Source organism: Procambarus clarkii, chromosome 1 (assembly GCF_040958095.1).
Source record: "Procambarus clarkii isolate CNS0578487 chromosome 1, FALCON_Pclarkii_2.0, whole genome shotgun sequence".
Lineage (NCBI taxonomy): Eukaryota > Metazoa > Arthropoda > Malacostraca > Decapoda > Cambaridae > Procambarus > Procambarus clarkii.
This window is the reverse complement of record NC_091150.1, coordinates 23,310,713-23,326,981: the sequence shown is the minus strand read 5'-3', so window position 1 is coordinate 23,326,981 and position 16,269 is coordinate 23,310,713. Positions and strand designations below refer to the sequence as shown.

At 47.7% G+C, this 16,269-nt stretch overlaps 1 protein-coding gene across 2 annotated transcripts in view; it reads right to left on the bottom strand.

Annotated features, from left to right (window-relative positions):
- LOC123752960 (transcription factor EC) overlaps positions 1–16,269 on the bottom strand; it is a 107,991-nt gene that overhangs the window by 10,223 nt on the left and 81,499 nt on the right. Inside the window, exons 3-6 of one of the 2 annotated variants that reach the window (XM_069322382.1) lie at positions 14,801–14,972; positions 13,604–13,679; positions 9,940–10,105; positions 6,057–6,188 (exon numbers count right to left, since the gene is read on the bottom strand). In XM_069322382.1, the coding sequence (XP_069178483.1) occupies positions 6,057–6,188; positions 9,940–10,105; positions 13,604–13,679; positions 14,801–14,972 (546 nt within the window). Of the gene's footprint in view, positions 1–6,017; positions 6,189–9,939; positions 10,106–13,603; positions 13,680–14,800; positions 14,973–16,269 lie in introns of both variants that reach the window. The other variant, XM_069322319.1, reaches the window with a different exon arrangement.

Genomic DNA, 16,269 nt, shown 5'->3' with positions numbered 1-16,269 from the left:
TTTTCTGTATTCCCTCTATTTAAGTAATCTCTCCTGCTCTGAAGAGGAAAGTGTACTATTAAATGTTACCGCTCCTTGTGAGCATCCTTCTACCACCATAACAAGTGCTGGGAAACAGTCTCCGTGGTGTAGTGGTAAAGACACTCGCCTGGCGTTCCGCGAGCGCTATGTCATGGGTTCGTATCCTGGCCGGGGAGGATTTACTGGGCGCAATTCCTTAACTGTAGCCTCTGTTTAACGCAACAGTAAAATGTGTACTTGGTTGTAACAACGATTCTTCGCGGCAGGGGATCGTATTCCAGGGACCTGCCCGAAACGCTACGCGTACTAGTGGCTCTACAACCATGTAACAACTCTTGTATATAAAAAAAAAAAAAAAAAAAAAAAAAAGAAATGGTCATGTTATGTTTTGGCCACATGATTAACTCGCCTTGTGGTCACCTAATGGAATAAGACCTGCACTTTACGGCCAGAACTTCATTTTCTCATTCATGTACCTCCTTGACAGATTGTCATGTTTTTGAGGATGATTGGAAATCTTAGTTCCCAATTTCTCTGAATCATTTGTCCCTCAATAAAATTCTTGGTGAATTTGGTAGCTGTGACATTACCAGTCTTGTGTCTTTTTTATTATTGTCCTGAATAATATCTGGGAATTTGTTATTGTTTTGTGACAATGTTCAAAAGTCTTCCAGGTTTGGCACCTTCTTATGATAATTTTTTGGATAACAAGAAATAAACGAGCATTGTTTTCTTCTTATTCATGGTTTTTAAATTCGGGATCGCTGGTTTTTTGAGAGGCTGAGCAATGGCTTCCTGAAGCTAACCAACGAGCAGAAGGTGAAAACAAAACTTATTATAGGGAGGAGGAGAGCAAAAATTACACTCGAAGTACAAGGGGCTGTACTGAACCCCAGACAGGAGACGTGATCCAGGGCAATACGAGTCCCGTAGAGGACCAGGGACTGTGTGATGTGCTGGCATGACCCTGTGTTGTTAGAACTCTCAAATTCCCCAAAGCATAACACCAGCCCATGACATGGTGGAAAACATTACAGACAAAGCTTCGAAATATGCAAACATGATGATCCCGAGGGTGGACCGCAGCAGGTTGGCTTGATGATGCTGTGGACAACCTGGGATAAACAATCCTTGGCACAGGGAAGCAAAGTAATTAACAAAAAAAACACATCCTCCAAAGTAGTGTGTGTGTGTGTGTGTGTGTGTGTGTGTGTGTGTGTGTGTGTGTGTGTGTGTGTGTGTGTGTGTGTGTGTGTGTGTGTGTGTGTGTGTGTGTGTGGTGCTCGTGTTGTAATGAACTGCCACAACCAGACGTGGCAAATAATGTACCACCAGCACAACAAACATCAATATCAAAAGGAGCCCTCTGGAAACAAACCATCTTGCGTTCTTCAGCAGAAAACGTGAAGGCTGCAAATGAAGAAACCATCCATCAGGAGAAAAAAAGTATCATGAAATGAAGGGGCAAGCAGGAGCTAAGGATCGGAAAGAAACACCAACACCCTATCGAGAGACCAGGATAGTTTAGGAGATGCATGAGCTAGCCGGAAGTGAAAGAACTTGCTTGAATTTATCCAAAGGCCACTGGCCTCGACGAGGACAGGAAGGCCACTGGCCTCGACGAGGACAGGAAGGCCACTGGCCTCGACGAGGACAGGAAGGCCACTGGCCTCGACGAGGACAGGAAGCCAGCACAACATCAAAAAGAGGAAAGGACTCCTGACCCCAAAACCGTTGAACCTAAAGGGGGAAGGATGGACTAGCACCACCAGGGACCTTGGGAACCAGCCTGGAAAGCCCACGAGTCATGGAATCAGGAACTCTCAAAAAGAGCTGGATATCCCCCCCCCCAACTCCACATCAAAGGGGGTGAACTGGGAAAGAGCCAGCATAAAGACCCCTGAGCAGAGGTACCCTTCCACAATGATCAACCCTCGTAAGCTCAACTAGGCGAGTACAAGAAAATTTACTTTCACAAACAGAGTGGCGGTCAGTTGGAACAAGTTAGGTGAGAAGGTGGTGGAGGCCAAAACCGCCAGTAGTTTCAAAGTGTTATATAACAGAGTACTGGGAAAACGGACACCACGAACATAGCTCTCATCGTGTAACTACACTTAGGTAATTACACTCGGGAACATGAGGACTGAGGTCTGATGATGTGGGAGCTGGTTACTCCTAAGGTGCTGCCACTTGATGTGTGGCCAACTATCACTAGGGATTCAATCTAACTACTGACTGAATCATTTGCAGAGTCATTTGCTGCTTCCATTCCCTTCTCTCTCTCTGAACTTTGCAGTCGTTAGTATTGTTCCGCTTACTCAATACACGCTTCCTTTAGTGAGGGTGATTGTAACAATCCCATGCTCCCTGTGAGTCGTGTAGTTTAGGGGAGTTTAGTTTTCTGCCCTTGATTAACGGTAGGCCGTTCACAACACCCAAGGCTGATGTGACAAGTGAAACCGTCTCGGTTAGTACGCTTCCGGGAGCCACCATTCAGCCCCTCCAAAAAAATTTGTACTTTTATCACAACTAAATCATTTAAGTCTTTCACGTAACACAACTACTTAGGCTCTCTTCGGGGGCATGCAAGGCAACACATGCTAAACACTGTTCATGCATAATTTTTATATTGTCATTTTCAATTCAGAAATTTGTCAACTTCCTCTGCTACGTTACTCGACACTTTCAAGTGCAGTTATTTAAGGTTGGGACCTGATAACTCTCCAGGAGAGCTGATAACTCTCCAGGAGAGCTGATAACTCTCCACGAGGGCTGATAACTCTCCAGGAGGGCTGATAACTCTCCAGGAGAGCTGATAACTCTCCACGAGGGCTGATAACTCTCCAGGAGGGCTGATAACTCTCCAGGAGGGCTGATAACTCTCCAGGAGAGCTGATAACTCTCCAGGAGAGCTGATAACTCTCCAGGAGAGCTGATAACTCTCCAGCTGTACTTTACAGCTTTACCTTACAGGTTCAGATAATTTTAAATAGAATGGGGGTTTATAGAGAACATAGAAATTAAGTTGAATTTACATTCTTTTAAAGCCACTGCCTTCTAGCTAGAGAGACTGCACTGATGGCGCTCGGCAAATTTGACTTTTGGCAAATGAACTGAAATCCTTGCTTCAGCCAGTGCAGCGTCTAGCCTGATTACAGCTCACTTGGAACATCCAGGTGGCATCCATTATCCTCCCTGATATGATGACCTAGGAAATTGCAGCCATAAGGATTGTATTTGAATGCATATCTGAGTGGTTTGGCTCTATTTGCACTCCACCAGTGCTCTGGTTGTGAAATGGCCCTTACAGACCACATTTGTACTCACCTAGTTGTGTTTGCGGGGGTTGAGCTTCAACTCTATGGTCCCACCTCTCAACTGTCAATCAACCGGTGTACAGATTCCTGAGCCTATTAGGCTCTAACACCTAATTAGGCATTACTGGGTAATTCTAAATTTCTATTAGTCTATTTTTGGGGCACTGAGAAAGTTAGCAGGACCAGAAGACACTGCCTCCTTTCTGTGGATATTCAACAGTTTCAGTATATCCCAGGTGGATCTGTTTACATCCTTGTGGAACCACAAATTTCTTGCACAGATGGTTTTATCACATGATGCATTAGCATTGGATACTCTACACTTTGACTGGAATCTCTGACAGACGGTTTAATATATTGATTAAACCAGATGGTTTTGCCCATTCAACCTTTAAAAGCTGGAGAGTCTTGCTCAGCAGGTGTCCAAGCCCAGATGTCCTCCTTGTCCTCCTCCACCTCACACACAGTGGCCTTTGATGCTGCACTAGCCATTTCTGGCTCTCCAGCGAGCCATTTCTGGCTCTCCAGCCAGCCATTTCAGGCTCTCCAGCCAGCCATTTCCGGCTCTCCAGCCAGCCATTTCAGGCTCTCCAGCGAGCCATTTCTGGCTCTCCAGCCAGCCATTTCAGGCTCTCCAGCCAGCCATTTCTGGCTCTCCAGCCTGCCATTTCCGGCTCTCCAGCCTGCCATTTCCGGCTCCCCAGCCTGCCATTTCCGGCTCTCCAGCGAGCCATTTCCGGCTTATTCAGGAATTTGATTCTTATGTTTTTTCTTTGTTGGCCTTGGCTATGAACCTACAGATTTAAAGTTTTTCCTGCAGCATTTTCATTTTGTCTCATTTGGACTGAGGACACTTTTGTGCAGCTCCACCTGAATCTGTCATGGCATCTTCTCTGTTTGGTTGTGGTTTTGTTCAGTATTTAAAGCTTTTCTGCCCCTCTTACTGAATCTTCAAACCCTGGTGCTTTGTATTAAGGCTAGGACTTCTCATCAATGGACACAATAGTAAAGAGTGGCATTGGTTCAACATCAAATCAGTATTATCATTAATAATTCAAAGTTGAACAACATTGATGTTGACTCGGCATTGAATTGGCACTGCTCTTGGATATTGTGGCCACTGGGCAGCTGCTACATAGAGCAGTTAAGCTGTCAGGTTCATCCCCACACACACATGATCTGACTAGATCTGACACCCTAAAGGTATTCTCCTCCACTGCATTCTCTGCTGACTTCATGGCTCAAGGATTATCGAGGTTGGACTGGATGTGTGCATCCTGCTACAGATTTCTAACCATCATAATGAGTTATACGTCAGAGGCTTTGTGCAGAAGACCATATCTTCGGGTAAACATCTGGGCTCCTGGATGCCTAAACCTCCTGGCATACAGACTGCTGCCTCCTACAGTTTCATCTGGTACCACTGACAGCATAAACAGCTGCCCGAAACGCTTTGCGTAATAGTGGCTTTAGGCATTGTATGTACTAGCTCTATCTATAAAGCCAACAAACTTTGTAAAATCTCTTTATGTATGTACCTTTACCTAAATAAAAATTATTATTATTATTATTATAACTGTGGTCAAGCCCTTGCAAAGAATAAGTTACAATAAAGTGGCAGAAAAAATTACCCCAAAACTCAAATGTGAAATTTAATGAAAGGACATTTCAGTCCATCCTGGATCCTTATAAAGCTGTGACGATTTTCCATTTGATAAGGTGTTGGCTGGGTTATTCAGTCCTTTTGTGTTTTGGTGGTAGAGTAGCTTTAGTATTTTAAGGTATTCTTGCCGATGGGAGCAATCAAATGCCTTGCTTAAGGACTTATTTTAAAATTTAAACTAATATCTAAGTAACAAATTGGTTAATGCAGGCGAAGAGTCACAATAACGTGGCTGAAGTATGTTGACCAGACCACACACTAGAAGTTGAAGGGACGACGACGTTTCGGTCCGTCCTGGACCATTCTCAAGTCGATTGAGAATGGTCCAGGACGGACCGAAACGTCGTCGTCCCTTCAACTTCTAGTGTGTGGTCTGGTCATCAAAATTGGTTAATGTTTCTATTACAATTTCTGCATTATAATACCATATGAAGAGAAAATGACAACAGTGGTGCAGATTACTGTAAATGACTACAGTGGTGCAGATTACTGTAAATGACTACAGTGGTGCAGGTTACTGTAAATGACTACAGTGGTGCAGGTTACTGTAAATGACTACAGTGGTGCAGATTACTGTAAATGACTACAGTGGTGCAGATTACTGTAAATGACTACAGTGGTGCAGATTATTGTAAATGCACAAGCAGTCAGAGTGCAGAAGCCATGCATGCAAGGTTTGCATTCCCTGCTAGTGCCTAAGTTCAAAGCTTGCAGTGTGCCATATGAAAGGTTCAGAAATTGAGAGTTTGAACAGAGCTCATAAGCACGTGAACACAACTTGTAACACACAATAGCATTAATAATGCTCACAAAAGTAAAGCATTTGTGGTGATCATACTTACATTCTACAGGAAAACAATCCCAGTGATCAGTTTACATCATTGATCTTCTGAATTAATTGCTAAACCAAAACAAAATGATACATTTCTTGAATTTAAGAAAGAAACGGAGATGCCGCACTCAATCACTGTGATTGTTGAAAGTGAAGGGAACACAAGGAGGCGTGGCACACGTACGTCAAGCAGGGATCCAGGGAGATTGTAGTTACACCTCACCTTCTTCATATCGTTCTGACCCCCTGTGTTATTTACCACCTCAGACTTTATTAGCGTCGACAGCAGTAGAGACTGGTCAATATTCGTCTCGTCCACCTTGATGCCATTCGTCCGGAGCCGACTCTCCAGCTCCTGTCAAAGTTAGGATGGGTATGAGGCACATGGATGTTCGGGTCTCCCGTAGTTCCATTTGTATTATCATTTACTCCTGCAGTTCTCCTGCATCACCATTTACACCATTACTGAGGTGTAATGGTGTAAATTGATTGTAGTAATGTAACTTATTCCCTTGCAAAGAATAAGTTACAATAATGTGGTAGAACCAAATACCCCAAAACACAAATATGAAATTAAATGAAAGTGAGGACCTTTCTGTTTATCCTTGAACCTTATACAGTGTTCCATACTAGAGAAATATAATTTTTAACTTATATAGCTAGTTAATGCTCAATATGAATGACACGATTTGTGTTTACTTATAATAATTCTATGTATTTCTTGGCACAATGCATTTAACCACAAATTCTATATACAGCAGGTTTAAGAATGACATTATGTAGTAACTGCATTGTTGTGTGGGATTATTACCAAGTCAATGACAGCCATATGACAGGTCACTGACAGCCCTATGACAGGTCACTGACAGCCCTATGACAGGTCACTGACAGCCCCCCTATGACAGGTCACTGACAGCAATATGACAGGTCACTGACAGCCCTATGACAGGTCACTGACAGCCACATGACAGGTCACTGACAGCCATATGATAGGTCACTGACAGCCCTATGACAGGTCACTGACAGCCCTATGACAGGTCACTGACAGCCCTATGACAGGTCACTGACAGCCCAATGACAGGTCACTGACAGCCCTATGACAGGTCACTGACAGCCCTATGACAGGTCACTGACAGCCGTATGACAGGTCACTGACAGCCCTATGACAGGCCACTGACAGCCCTATGACAGGTCACTGACAGCCCTATGACAGGTCACTGACAGCCCTATGACAGGTCACTGACAGCCCTATGACAGGTCACTGACAGCCACATGACAGGTCACTGACAGCCATATGACAGGTCACTGACAGCCACATGACAGGTCACTGACAACCGTATGACAGGTCACTGACAGGTCACTGACAGCCACATGACAGGTCACTGACAGCCATATGACAGGTCACTGACAGCCACATGACAGGTCACTGACAGCCCTATGACAGGTCACTGACAGCCACATGACAGGTCACTGACAGCCACATGACAGGTCACTGACAGCCATATGACAGGTCACTGACAGCCCTATGACAGGTCACTGACAGCCACATGACAGGTCACTGACAGCCACATGACAGGTCACTGACAGCCCTATGACAGGTCACTGACAGCCCTATGACAGGTCACTGACAGCCACATGACAGGCCACTGACAACCGTATGACAGGTCACTGACAGGTCACTGACAGCCCTATGACAGGTCACTGACAGCCCTATGACAGGTCACTGACAGCCACATGACAGGTCACTGACAGCCACATGACAGGTCACTGACAGCCACATGACAGGTCACTGACAACCGTATGACAGGTCACTGACAGGTCCCTGACAGCCACATGACAGGTCACTGACAGCCACATGACAGGTCACTGACAGCCCTATGACAGGTCACTGACAGCCCTATGACAGGTCACTGACAACCGTATGACAGGTCACTGACAGCCATATGACAGGTCACTGACAGCCACATGACAGGCCACTGACAACCGTATGACAGGTCACTGACAGGTCACTGACAGCCTCATGACAGGTCACTGACAGCCCTATGACAGGTCACTGACAGCCCTATGACAGGTCACTGACAGCCATATGACAGGTCACTGACAGCCACATGACAGGTCACTGACAGCCACATGACAGGTCACTGACAGCCATATGACAGGCCACTGACAACCGTATGACAGGTCACTGACAGCCACATGACAGGTCACTGACAGCCACATGACAGGCCACTGACAACCGTATGACAGGTCACTGACAGGTCACTGACAGCCACATGACAGGTCACTGACAGCCCTATGACAGGTCACTGACAACCGTATGACAGGTCACTGACAGGTCCCTGACAGCCACATGACAGGTCACTGACAGCCCTATGACAGGTCCCTGACAGCCACATGACAGGTCACTGACAGCCCTATGACAGGTCACTGACAGCCACATGACAGGTCACTGACAGCCACATGACAGGTCACTGACAGCCCTATGACAGGTCACTGACAACCGTATGACAGGTCACTGACAGGTCCCTGACAGCCACATGACAGGTCACTGACAGCCACATGACAGGTCACTGACAGCCCTATGACAGGTCACTGACAGCCCTATGACAGGTCACTGACAGCCCTATGACAGGTCACTGACAGCCACATGACAGGTCACTGACTGCCATATGACAGGTCACTGACAGCCACATGACAGGTCACTGACAGCCACATGACAGGTCACTGACAGCCACATGACAGGTCACTGACAGCCATATGACAGGTCACTGACAGCCACATGACAGGCCACTGACAACCGTATGACAGGTCACTGACAGGTCACTGACAGCCCTATGACAGGTCACTGACAGCCCTATGACTGGTCACTGACAGCCACATGACAGGTCACTGACAGCCACATGACAGGTCACTGACAGCCACATGACAGGTCACTGACAACCGTATGACAGGTCACTGACAGGTCCCTGACAGCCACATGACAGGTCACTGACAGCCACATGACAGGTCACTGACAGCCCTATGACAGGTCACTGACAGCCCTATGACAGGTCACTGACAACCGTATGACAGGTCACTGACAGGTCCCTGACAGCCACATGACAGGTCACTGACAGCCACATGACAGGTCACTGACAGCCCTATGACAGGTCACTGACAGCCCTATGACAGGTCACTGACAGCCCTATGACAGGTCACTGACAGCCCTATGACAGGTCACTGACTGCCATATGACAGGTCACTGACAGCCACATGACAGGTCACTGACAGCCACATGACAGGTCACTGACAGCCACATGACAGGTCACTGACAGCCATATGACAGGTCACTGACAGCCACATGACAGGCCACTGACAACCGTATGACAGGTCACTGACAGGTCACTGACAGCCACATGACAGGTCACTGACAGCCACATGACAGGTCACTGACAGCCACATGAAAAATAATCATGGTGACTGAGCTCGAAATAAAATAATTTTTGTAGGCAAAATGTCCTACTTTAATTGATAATATTATATTTATATTTTATTCAAATAAACATTTGCAATGTGTTGTACACTCAAGATTTAGTGAACTCCCAAAGTTACAATAATTTGAACAATATCATGCTATCAGATTTATGTAGGTTAATGTACATTATGCATATAAAAATAATCAGAAAATGTGTACCTGTATTCGTTATCAAATTTCAGCCTACAGCTGATGTCATTTTGATGTCACATATGATATTGTGATTTAGTCAGCTGACAGACATAGTTCAAAGTCATTTTCCTTCCCAAAGTAGCAACAATAAATGTTTATTATTTTTTTGTAATACACGTTTGAAACTTGTATCATGTGACAAATGCTTTATTCATTAATAAGCGAGACGGTAGAGTGAGACCGTCGCTCTACCGTCCGGTCCAACCACTTGGGGTGGACGGTAGAGCGACAGTCTCGCTTCATGCAGGTCGGCGTTCAATCCCCCGACCGTCCACAAGTGGTTGGGCACCATTCCTTCCCTCCGTCCCCATCCCTAATCCTTATCCTGACCCCTTCCCAGTGCTATATAGTGGTAATGGCTTGAAGCTTTCCCCTTGATAATTCCCTTCATCAATACTACCTGTATTCGTAAATGAAGCTGGCGGTTTTGTTGTTCAAGGGCTCGTCGCTTGGCTTCAACTTCCTTATTGTATTCTATGTCTAACTTGAGCCGCCTTATGTAGTCTACAGAGGCCTTCAGAATCTGTCCTTTGTTATGTCGAAGATCCCGAACAAGCTCAAAATACCTGAAGAGAATACAATTGTATTAGATGACAAATGACAATGGCTTATACAGGCGATGAGTCACAATAACATGGCTAGAGTATGTTGACCAGACCACACACTAGAAGGTGAAGGGACGACGACGTTTCGATCCGCAGGCAAACACCTTTGGCACAATGATAGACAATGATTAACAGCGCGAGTGATGTTGCATATCAAGACAGCAACATTGTGACACTGACCAGGGCTATTGTATGCAGAGTGACCTAGTTACACGAGAACATTGTCTCACAGGAAGGCGTGGAGAGCCTTACAGCAACACGCTTCATATCTCTTAAAACTAGGCATAGATGGCATAGGTCTCAAAGACAGCATTAAAGATATTAACTAAGTTATGTAACATACCAACAGACTACTGTAAGTGTTATGTGTAAGCGATTAATGACACTGTGTGTAAAGTGTGTGGTATGTTAAGGTCTCACGCCCTCACCCATGGTCTTCTTGTCCCTTGATTAATATATATAGAAAAATGTATTTGTGTGTGTACGTCTGGTAACAATGTTCAGGAAGAAATGTATATCTTTGTCACTCACAATGTTCGGTAATATGTTTATTGTTTGTGATGTGTGTCTATATATATCTATATATGAACACGTTGTATAGAACAGGGTTAAGATAGTTACCTCATCTCTTTGCCTGTATTTATACCTCTATAAATTTATTTCAATCTCAATTTTAATTACTTCCCTCCAGAGGCTGCCTTAAGGTGGTACATTAAGGGAACACAGGTTGCCAGTGGTCAGGTTCCTGCTCCAAAGGTACACCACATTTTGCTCTCAACAACATATATATATGGCAGGGGTGAGTGGATGGCTGGCAGGGGTGAGTGGATGGCTGGCAGGGGTGAGTGGACAGCTGGCAGGGGTGAGTGGATGGCTGGCAGGGGTGAGTGGACAGCTGGCAGGGGTGAGTGGACAGCTGGCAGGGGTGAGTGGACAGCTGGCAGGGGTGAGTGGACAGCTGGCAGGGGTGAGTGGACAGCTGGCAGGGGTGAGTGGACGGCTGGCAGGGGTGAGTGGACAGCTGGCAGGGGTGAGTGGACAGCTGGCAGGGGTGAGTGGACAGCTGGCAGGGGTGAGTGGACAGCTGGCAGGGGTGAGTGGACAGCTGGCAGGGGTGAGTGGACAGCTGGCAGGGGTGAGTGGACAGCTGGCAGGGGTGAGTGGACAGCTGGCAGGGGTGAGTGGACAGCTGGCAGGGGTGATTGGATGGCTGGCAGGGGTGAGTGGACGGCTGGCAGGGGTGAGTGGACAGCTGGCAGGGGTGAGTGGACAGCTGGCAGGGGTGAGTGGACAGCTGGCAGGGGTGAGTGGACAGCTGGCAGGGGTGAGTGGATGGCTGGCAGGGGTGAGTGGACAGCTGGCAGGGGTGAGTGGATGGCTGGCAGGGGTGAGTGGACAGCTGGCAGGGGTGAGTGGACAGCTGGCAGGCATGAGTGGATGGCTGGCAGGGGTGAGTGGATGGCTGGCAGGGGTGAGTGGACAGCTGGCAGGGGTGAGTGGACAGCTGGCAGGGGTGAGTGGACGGCTGGCAGGGGTGAGTGGACAGCTGGCAGGGGTGATTGGATGGCTGGCAGGGGTGAGTGGATGGCTAGCAGGGGTGAGTGGATGGCTGGCAGGGGTGATTGGATGGCTGGCAGGGGTGAGTGGATGGCTGGCAGGGGTGAGTGGATGGCTGGCAGGGGTGAGTGGACAGCTGGCAGGGGTGAGTGAGTGGACGGCTGGCAGGGGTGAGTGGACGGCTGGCAGGGGTGAGTGGACAGCTGGCAGGGGTGAGTGGATGGCTGGCAGGGGTGAGTGGACAGCTGGCAGGGGTGAGTGGATGGCTGGCAGGGGTGAGTGGACGGCTGGCAGGGGTGAGTGGACAGCTGGCAGGGGTGAGTGGACGGCTGGCAGGGGTGAGTGGACGGCTGGCAGGGGTGAGTGGACGGCTGGCAGGGGTGAGTGGATGGCTGGCAGGGGTGAGTGGATGGCTGGCAGGGGTGAGTGGATGGCTGGCAGGGGTGAGTGGACGGCTGGCAGGGGTGAGTGGACGGCTGGCAGGGGTGAGTGGACAGCTGGCAGGGGTGAGTGGATGGCTGGCAGGGGTGAGTGGATGGCTGGCAGGGGTGAGTGGACAGCTGGCAGGGGTGAGTGGATGGCTGGCAGGGGTGAGTGGACAGCTGGCAGGGGTGAGTGGATGGCTGGCAGGGGTGAGTGGACAGCTGGCAGGGGTGAGTGGATGGCTGGCAGGGGTGAGTGGACAGCTGGCAGGGGTGAGTGGATGGCTGGCAGGGGTGAGTGGATGGCTGGCAGGGGTGAGTGGATGGCTGGCAGGGGTGAGTGGACGGCTGGCAGGGGTGAGTGGACGGCTGGCAGGGGTGAGTGGATGGCTGGCAGGGGTGAGTGGATGGCTGGCAGGGGTGAGTGGATGGCTGGCAGGGGTGAGTGGATGGCTGGCAGGGGTGAGTGGACGGCTGGCAGGGGTGAGTGGATGGCTGGCAGGGGTGAGTGGATGGCTGGCAGGGGTGAGTGGATGGCTGGCAGGGGTGAGTGGACAGCTGGCAGGGGTGAGTGGACAGCTGGCAGGGGTGAGTGGACAGCTGGCAGGGGTGAGTGGACGGCTGGCAGGGGTGAGTGGATGGCTGGCAGGGGTGAGTGGATGGCTAGCAGGGGTGAGTGGATGGCTGGCAGGGGTGAGTGGACGGCTGGCAGGGGTGAGTGGACGGCTGGCAGGGGTGAGTGGACAGCTGGCAGGGGTGAGTGGACAGCTGGCAGGGGTGAGTGGACAGCTGGCAGGGGTGAGTGGACGGCTGGCAGGGGTGAGTGACCACCTGCCATGAATGCCCACCAGCCATGAGTGACCACCTACCATGAGTGACCACCTGACATGAGTGACCACCTACCATGAGTGACCACCTACCATGAGTGACCACCTGCCATGAGTGACCACCTACCATGAGTGACCACCTGCCATGAATGCCCACCTACCATGAGTGACCACCTAACATGAGTGACCACCTACCATGAATGCCCACCTGACATGAATGCCCACCTGACATGAGTGCCCACCTAACATGAGTGACCACCTGACATGAGTGACCACCTGACATGAGTGCCCACCTGCCATGAGTGACCACCTACCATGAGTGCCCACCTAACATGAGTGACCACCTACCATGAATGCCCACCTGACATGAATGCCCACCTAACATGAGTGACCACCTGACATGAGTGACCACCTGCCACGAGTGACCACCTGACATGAGTGACCACCTACCATGAGTGCCCACCTAACATGAGTGACCACCTACCATGAATGCCCACCTGACATGAATGCCCACCTAACATGAGTGACCACCTGACATGAGTGACCACCTGCCACGAGTGACCACCTGACATGAGTGACCACCTACCATGAGTGACCACCTGACATGGGTGACCACCTGCCATGAGTGACCCCCCCCCCACAGTGTAACTCACGGTTCGTTGCTCTTGGGCAGCAGTGTTGCCAGCTCCTTGATCCGATCATTAATGTTAAACCGCCGCCGTCGTTCAACTGAAAACGAATGAATAAATGTGTTAATTCTACATTAGAATTTAAATTCTATTTAAGAATTTAAGAATGTAAATTCTAGATTAGAATTCTAGAATTTATTGATCATTTATATACATTATTTATCATACAGGAACACTGTGTATACTGAACATGCAGGAACACTGTGTATACTGAACATCCAGGAACACTGTGTATACTGAACATCCAGGTGCACTGTGTATACTGAACATCCAGGAACACTGTGTATACTGAACATCCAGGAACACTGTGTATACTGAACATGCAGGAACACTGTGTATACTGAACATCCAGGAACACTGTGTATACTGAACATCCAGGTGCACTGTGTATACTGAACATCCAGGAACACTGTGTATACTGAACATCCAGGAGCACTGTGTATACTGAACATCCAGGAACACTGTGTATACTGAACATCCAGGAACACTGTGTATACTGAACATCCAGGAACGCTGTGTATACTGAACATCCAGGAGCACTGTGTATACTGAACATCCAGGAACACTGTGTATACTGAACATCCAGGAACACTGTGTATACTGAACATCCAGGAACACTGTGTATACTGAACATCCAGGAACACTGTGTATACTGAACATCCAGGAACACTGTGTATACTGAACATCCAGGAACACTGTGTATACTGAACATCCAGGAACACTGTGTATACTGAACATCCAGGAACACTGTGTATACTGAACATCCAGGAACAGTGTGTATACTGAACATCCAGGAACAGTGTGTATACTGAACATCCAGGAACACTGTGTATACTGAACATCCAGGTGCACTGTGTATACTGAACATCCAGGAACACTGTGTATACTGAACATCCAGGAACACTGTGTATACTGAACATCCAGGAACACTGTGTATACTGAACATCCAGGAACACTGTGTATACTGAACATCCAGGAACACTGTGTATACTGAACATCCAGGAACACTGTGTATACTGAACATCCAGGAACAGTGTGTATACTGAACATCCAGGAGCACTGTGTATACTGTACATCACATTACATACACTCATACAATGCCCAATACACTCACACAAGGATACACTCAACAATATACACTTAATATACAAAGACACTGACTCATATTGTGGTTATCCTTCTTCTGTCTGTCCTTGATAAATGCGACCATCTGCTGGTCGTTACCGGAGGTCTCCGTCTTGACCTGACCCCCGTCGGAGGCGCTGGACGTCTTGCCCACGTAGCTGTTCAAGCCCAGGAGGTCGCAGATGGAGCCAGGACCTCCGTTGTTCACCTGTGGAAGGTAACTATCTTTAGTTCAATTATGAACAGGTATTTCAGTAGGAATATGATTTTTCTGTTACAATGGTGGCAGCGGTGGGATTGGGGGATACCAGGGGACACCGTTGTTCACCTGTGGAAGGTAACTATGTAAATTTAGTTCAATTACGAGCAGGAATTAATGTGGGAACAAGTACGATTTTCTGTTTGGTGCTTTATTATTATTATTATTATTTTTATACCACAGATGTGGCCACATATTTACAATGCTAACCAGTATATATACATTTTCTTCTGTCCTCCATGGCAATGAAGTATTCGTAGGTACACAGGTGTGTTTGTAGGTACACAGGTGTATTTGTAGGTACACAGGTGTGTTTGTAGGTACACAGGTGCATTTGTAGGTACACAGGTGTATTTGTAGGTACACAGGTGTATTTGTAGGTACACAGGTGTATTCACAGGTGTGTTTGTAGGTACACAGGTGTATTCACAGGTGTGTTTGTAGGTACACAGGTGTATTTGTAGGTACACAAGTGTATTTGTAGGTACACAGGTGTATTCACAGGTGTGTTTGTAGGTACACAGGTGTATTTGTAGGTACACAGGTGTGTTTGTAGGTACACAGGTGTATTCACAGGTGTGTTTGTAGGTACACAAGTGTATTTGTAGGTACACAGGTGTATTCACAGGTGTGTTTGTAGGTACACAGGTGTATTTGTAGGTACACAGGTGTATTCACAGGTGTGTTTGTAGGTACACAAGTGTATTTGTAGGTACACAGGTGTATTCACAGGTGTGTTTGTAGGTACACAGGTGTATTTGTAGGTACACAAGTGTATTTGTAGGTACACAGGTGTATTCACAGGTGTGTTTGTAGGTACACAGGTGTATTCGTAGGTATACAGGTGTATTCGTAGGTACACAGGTGTATTCATAGGTACACAGGTGCATTCATAGGTACACAGGTGTATACGTAGGTACACAGGTGTATTCATAAGTACACAGGTGTATACGTAGGTACACAGGTGTATACATAGGTACACAGGTGTATTCGTAGGTACACAGGTGTATACGTAGGTACACAGGTGTATACGTAGGTACACAGGTGCATTCGTAGGTACACAGGTGTATTCATAAGTACACAGGTGTATTCGTAGGTACACAGGTGTATTCACAGGTGTGTTTGTAGGTACACAGGTGTATTCGTAGGTACACAGGTGTATTCGTAGGTACACAGGTGTATACGTAGGTACACAGGTGTATACGTACATACACAGGTGTATACATAGGTACACAATATACTTTGT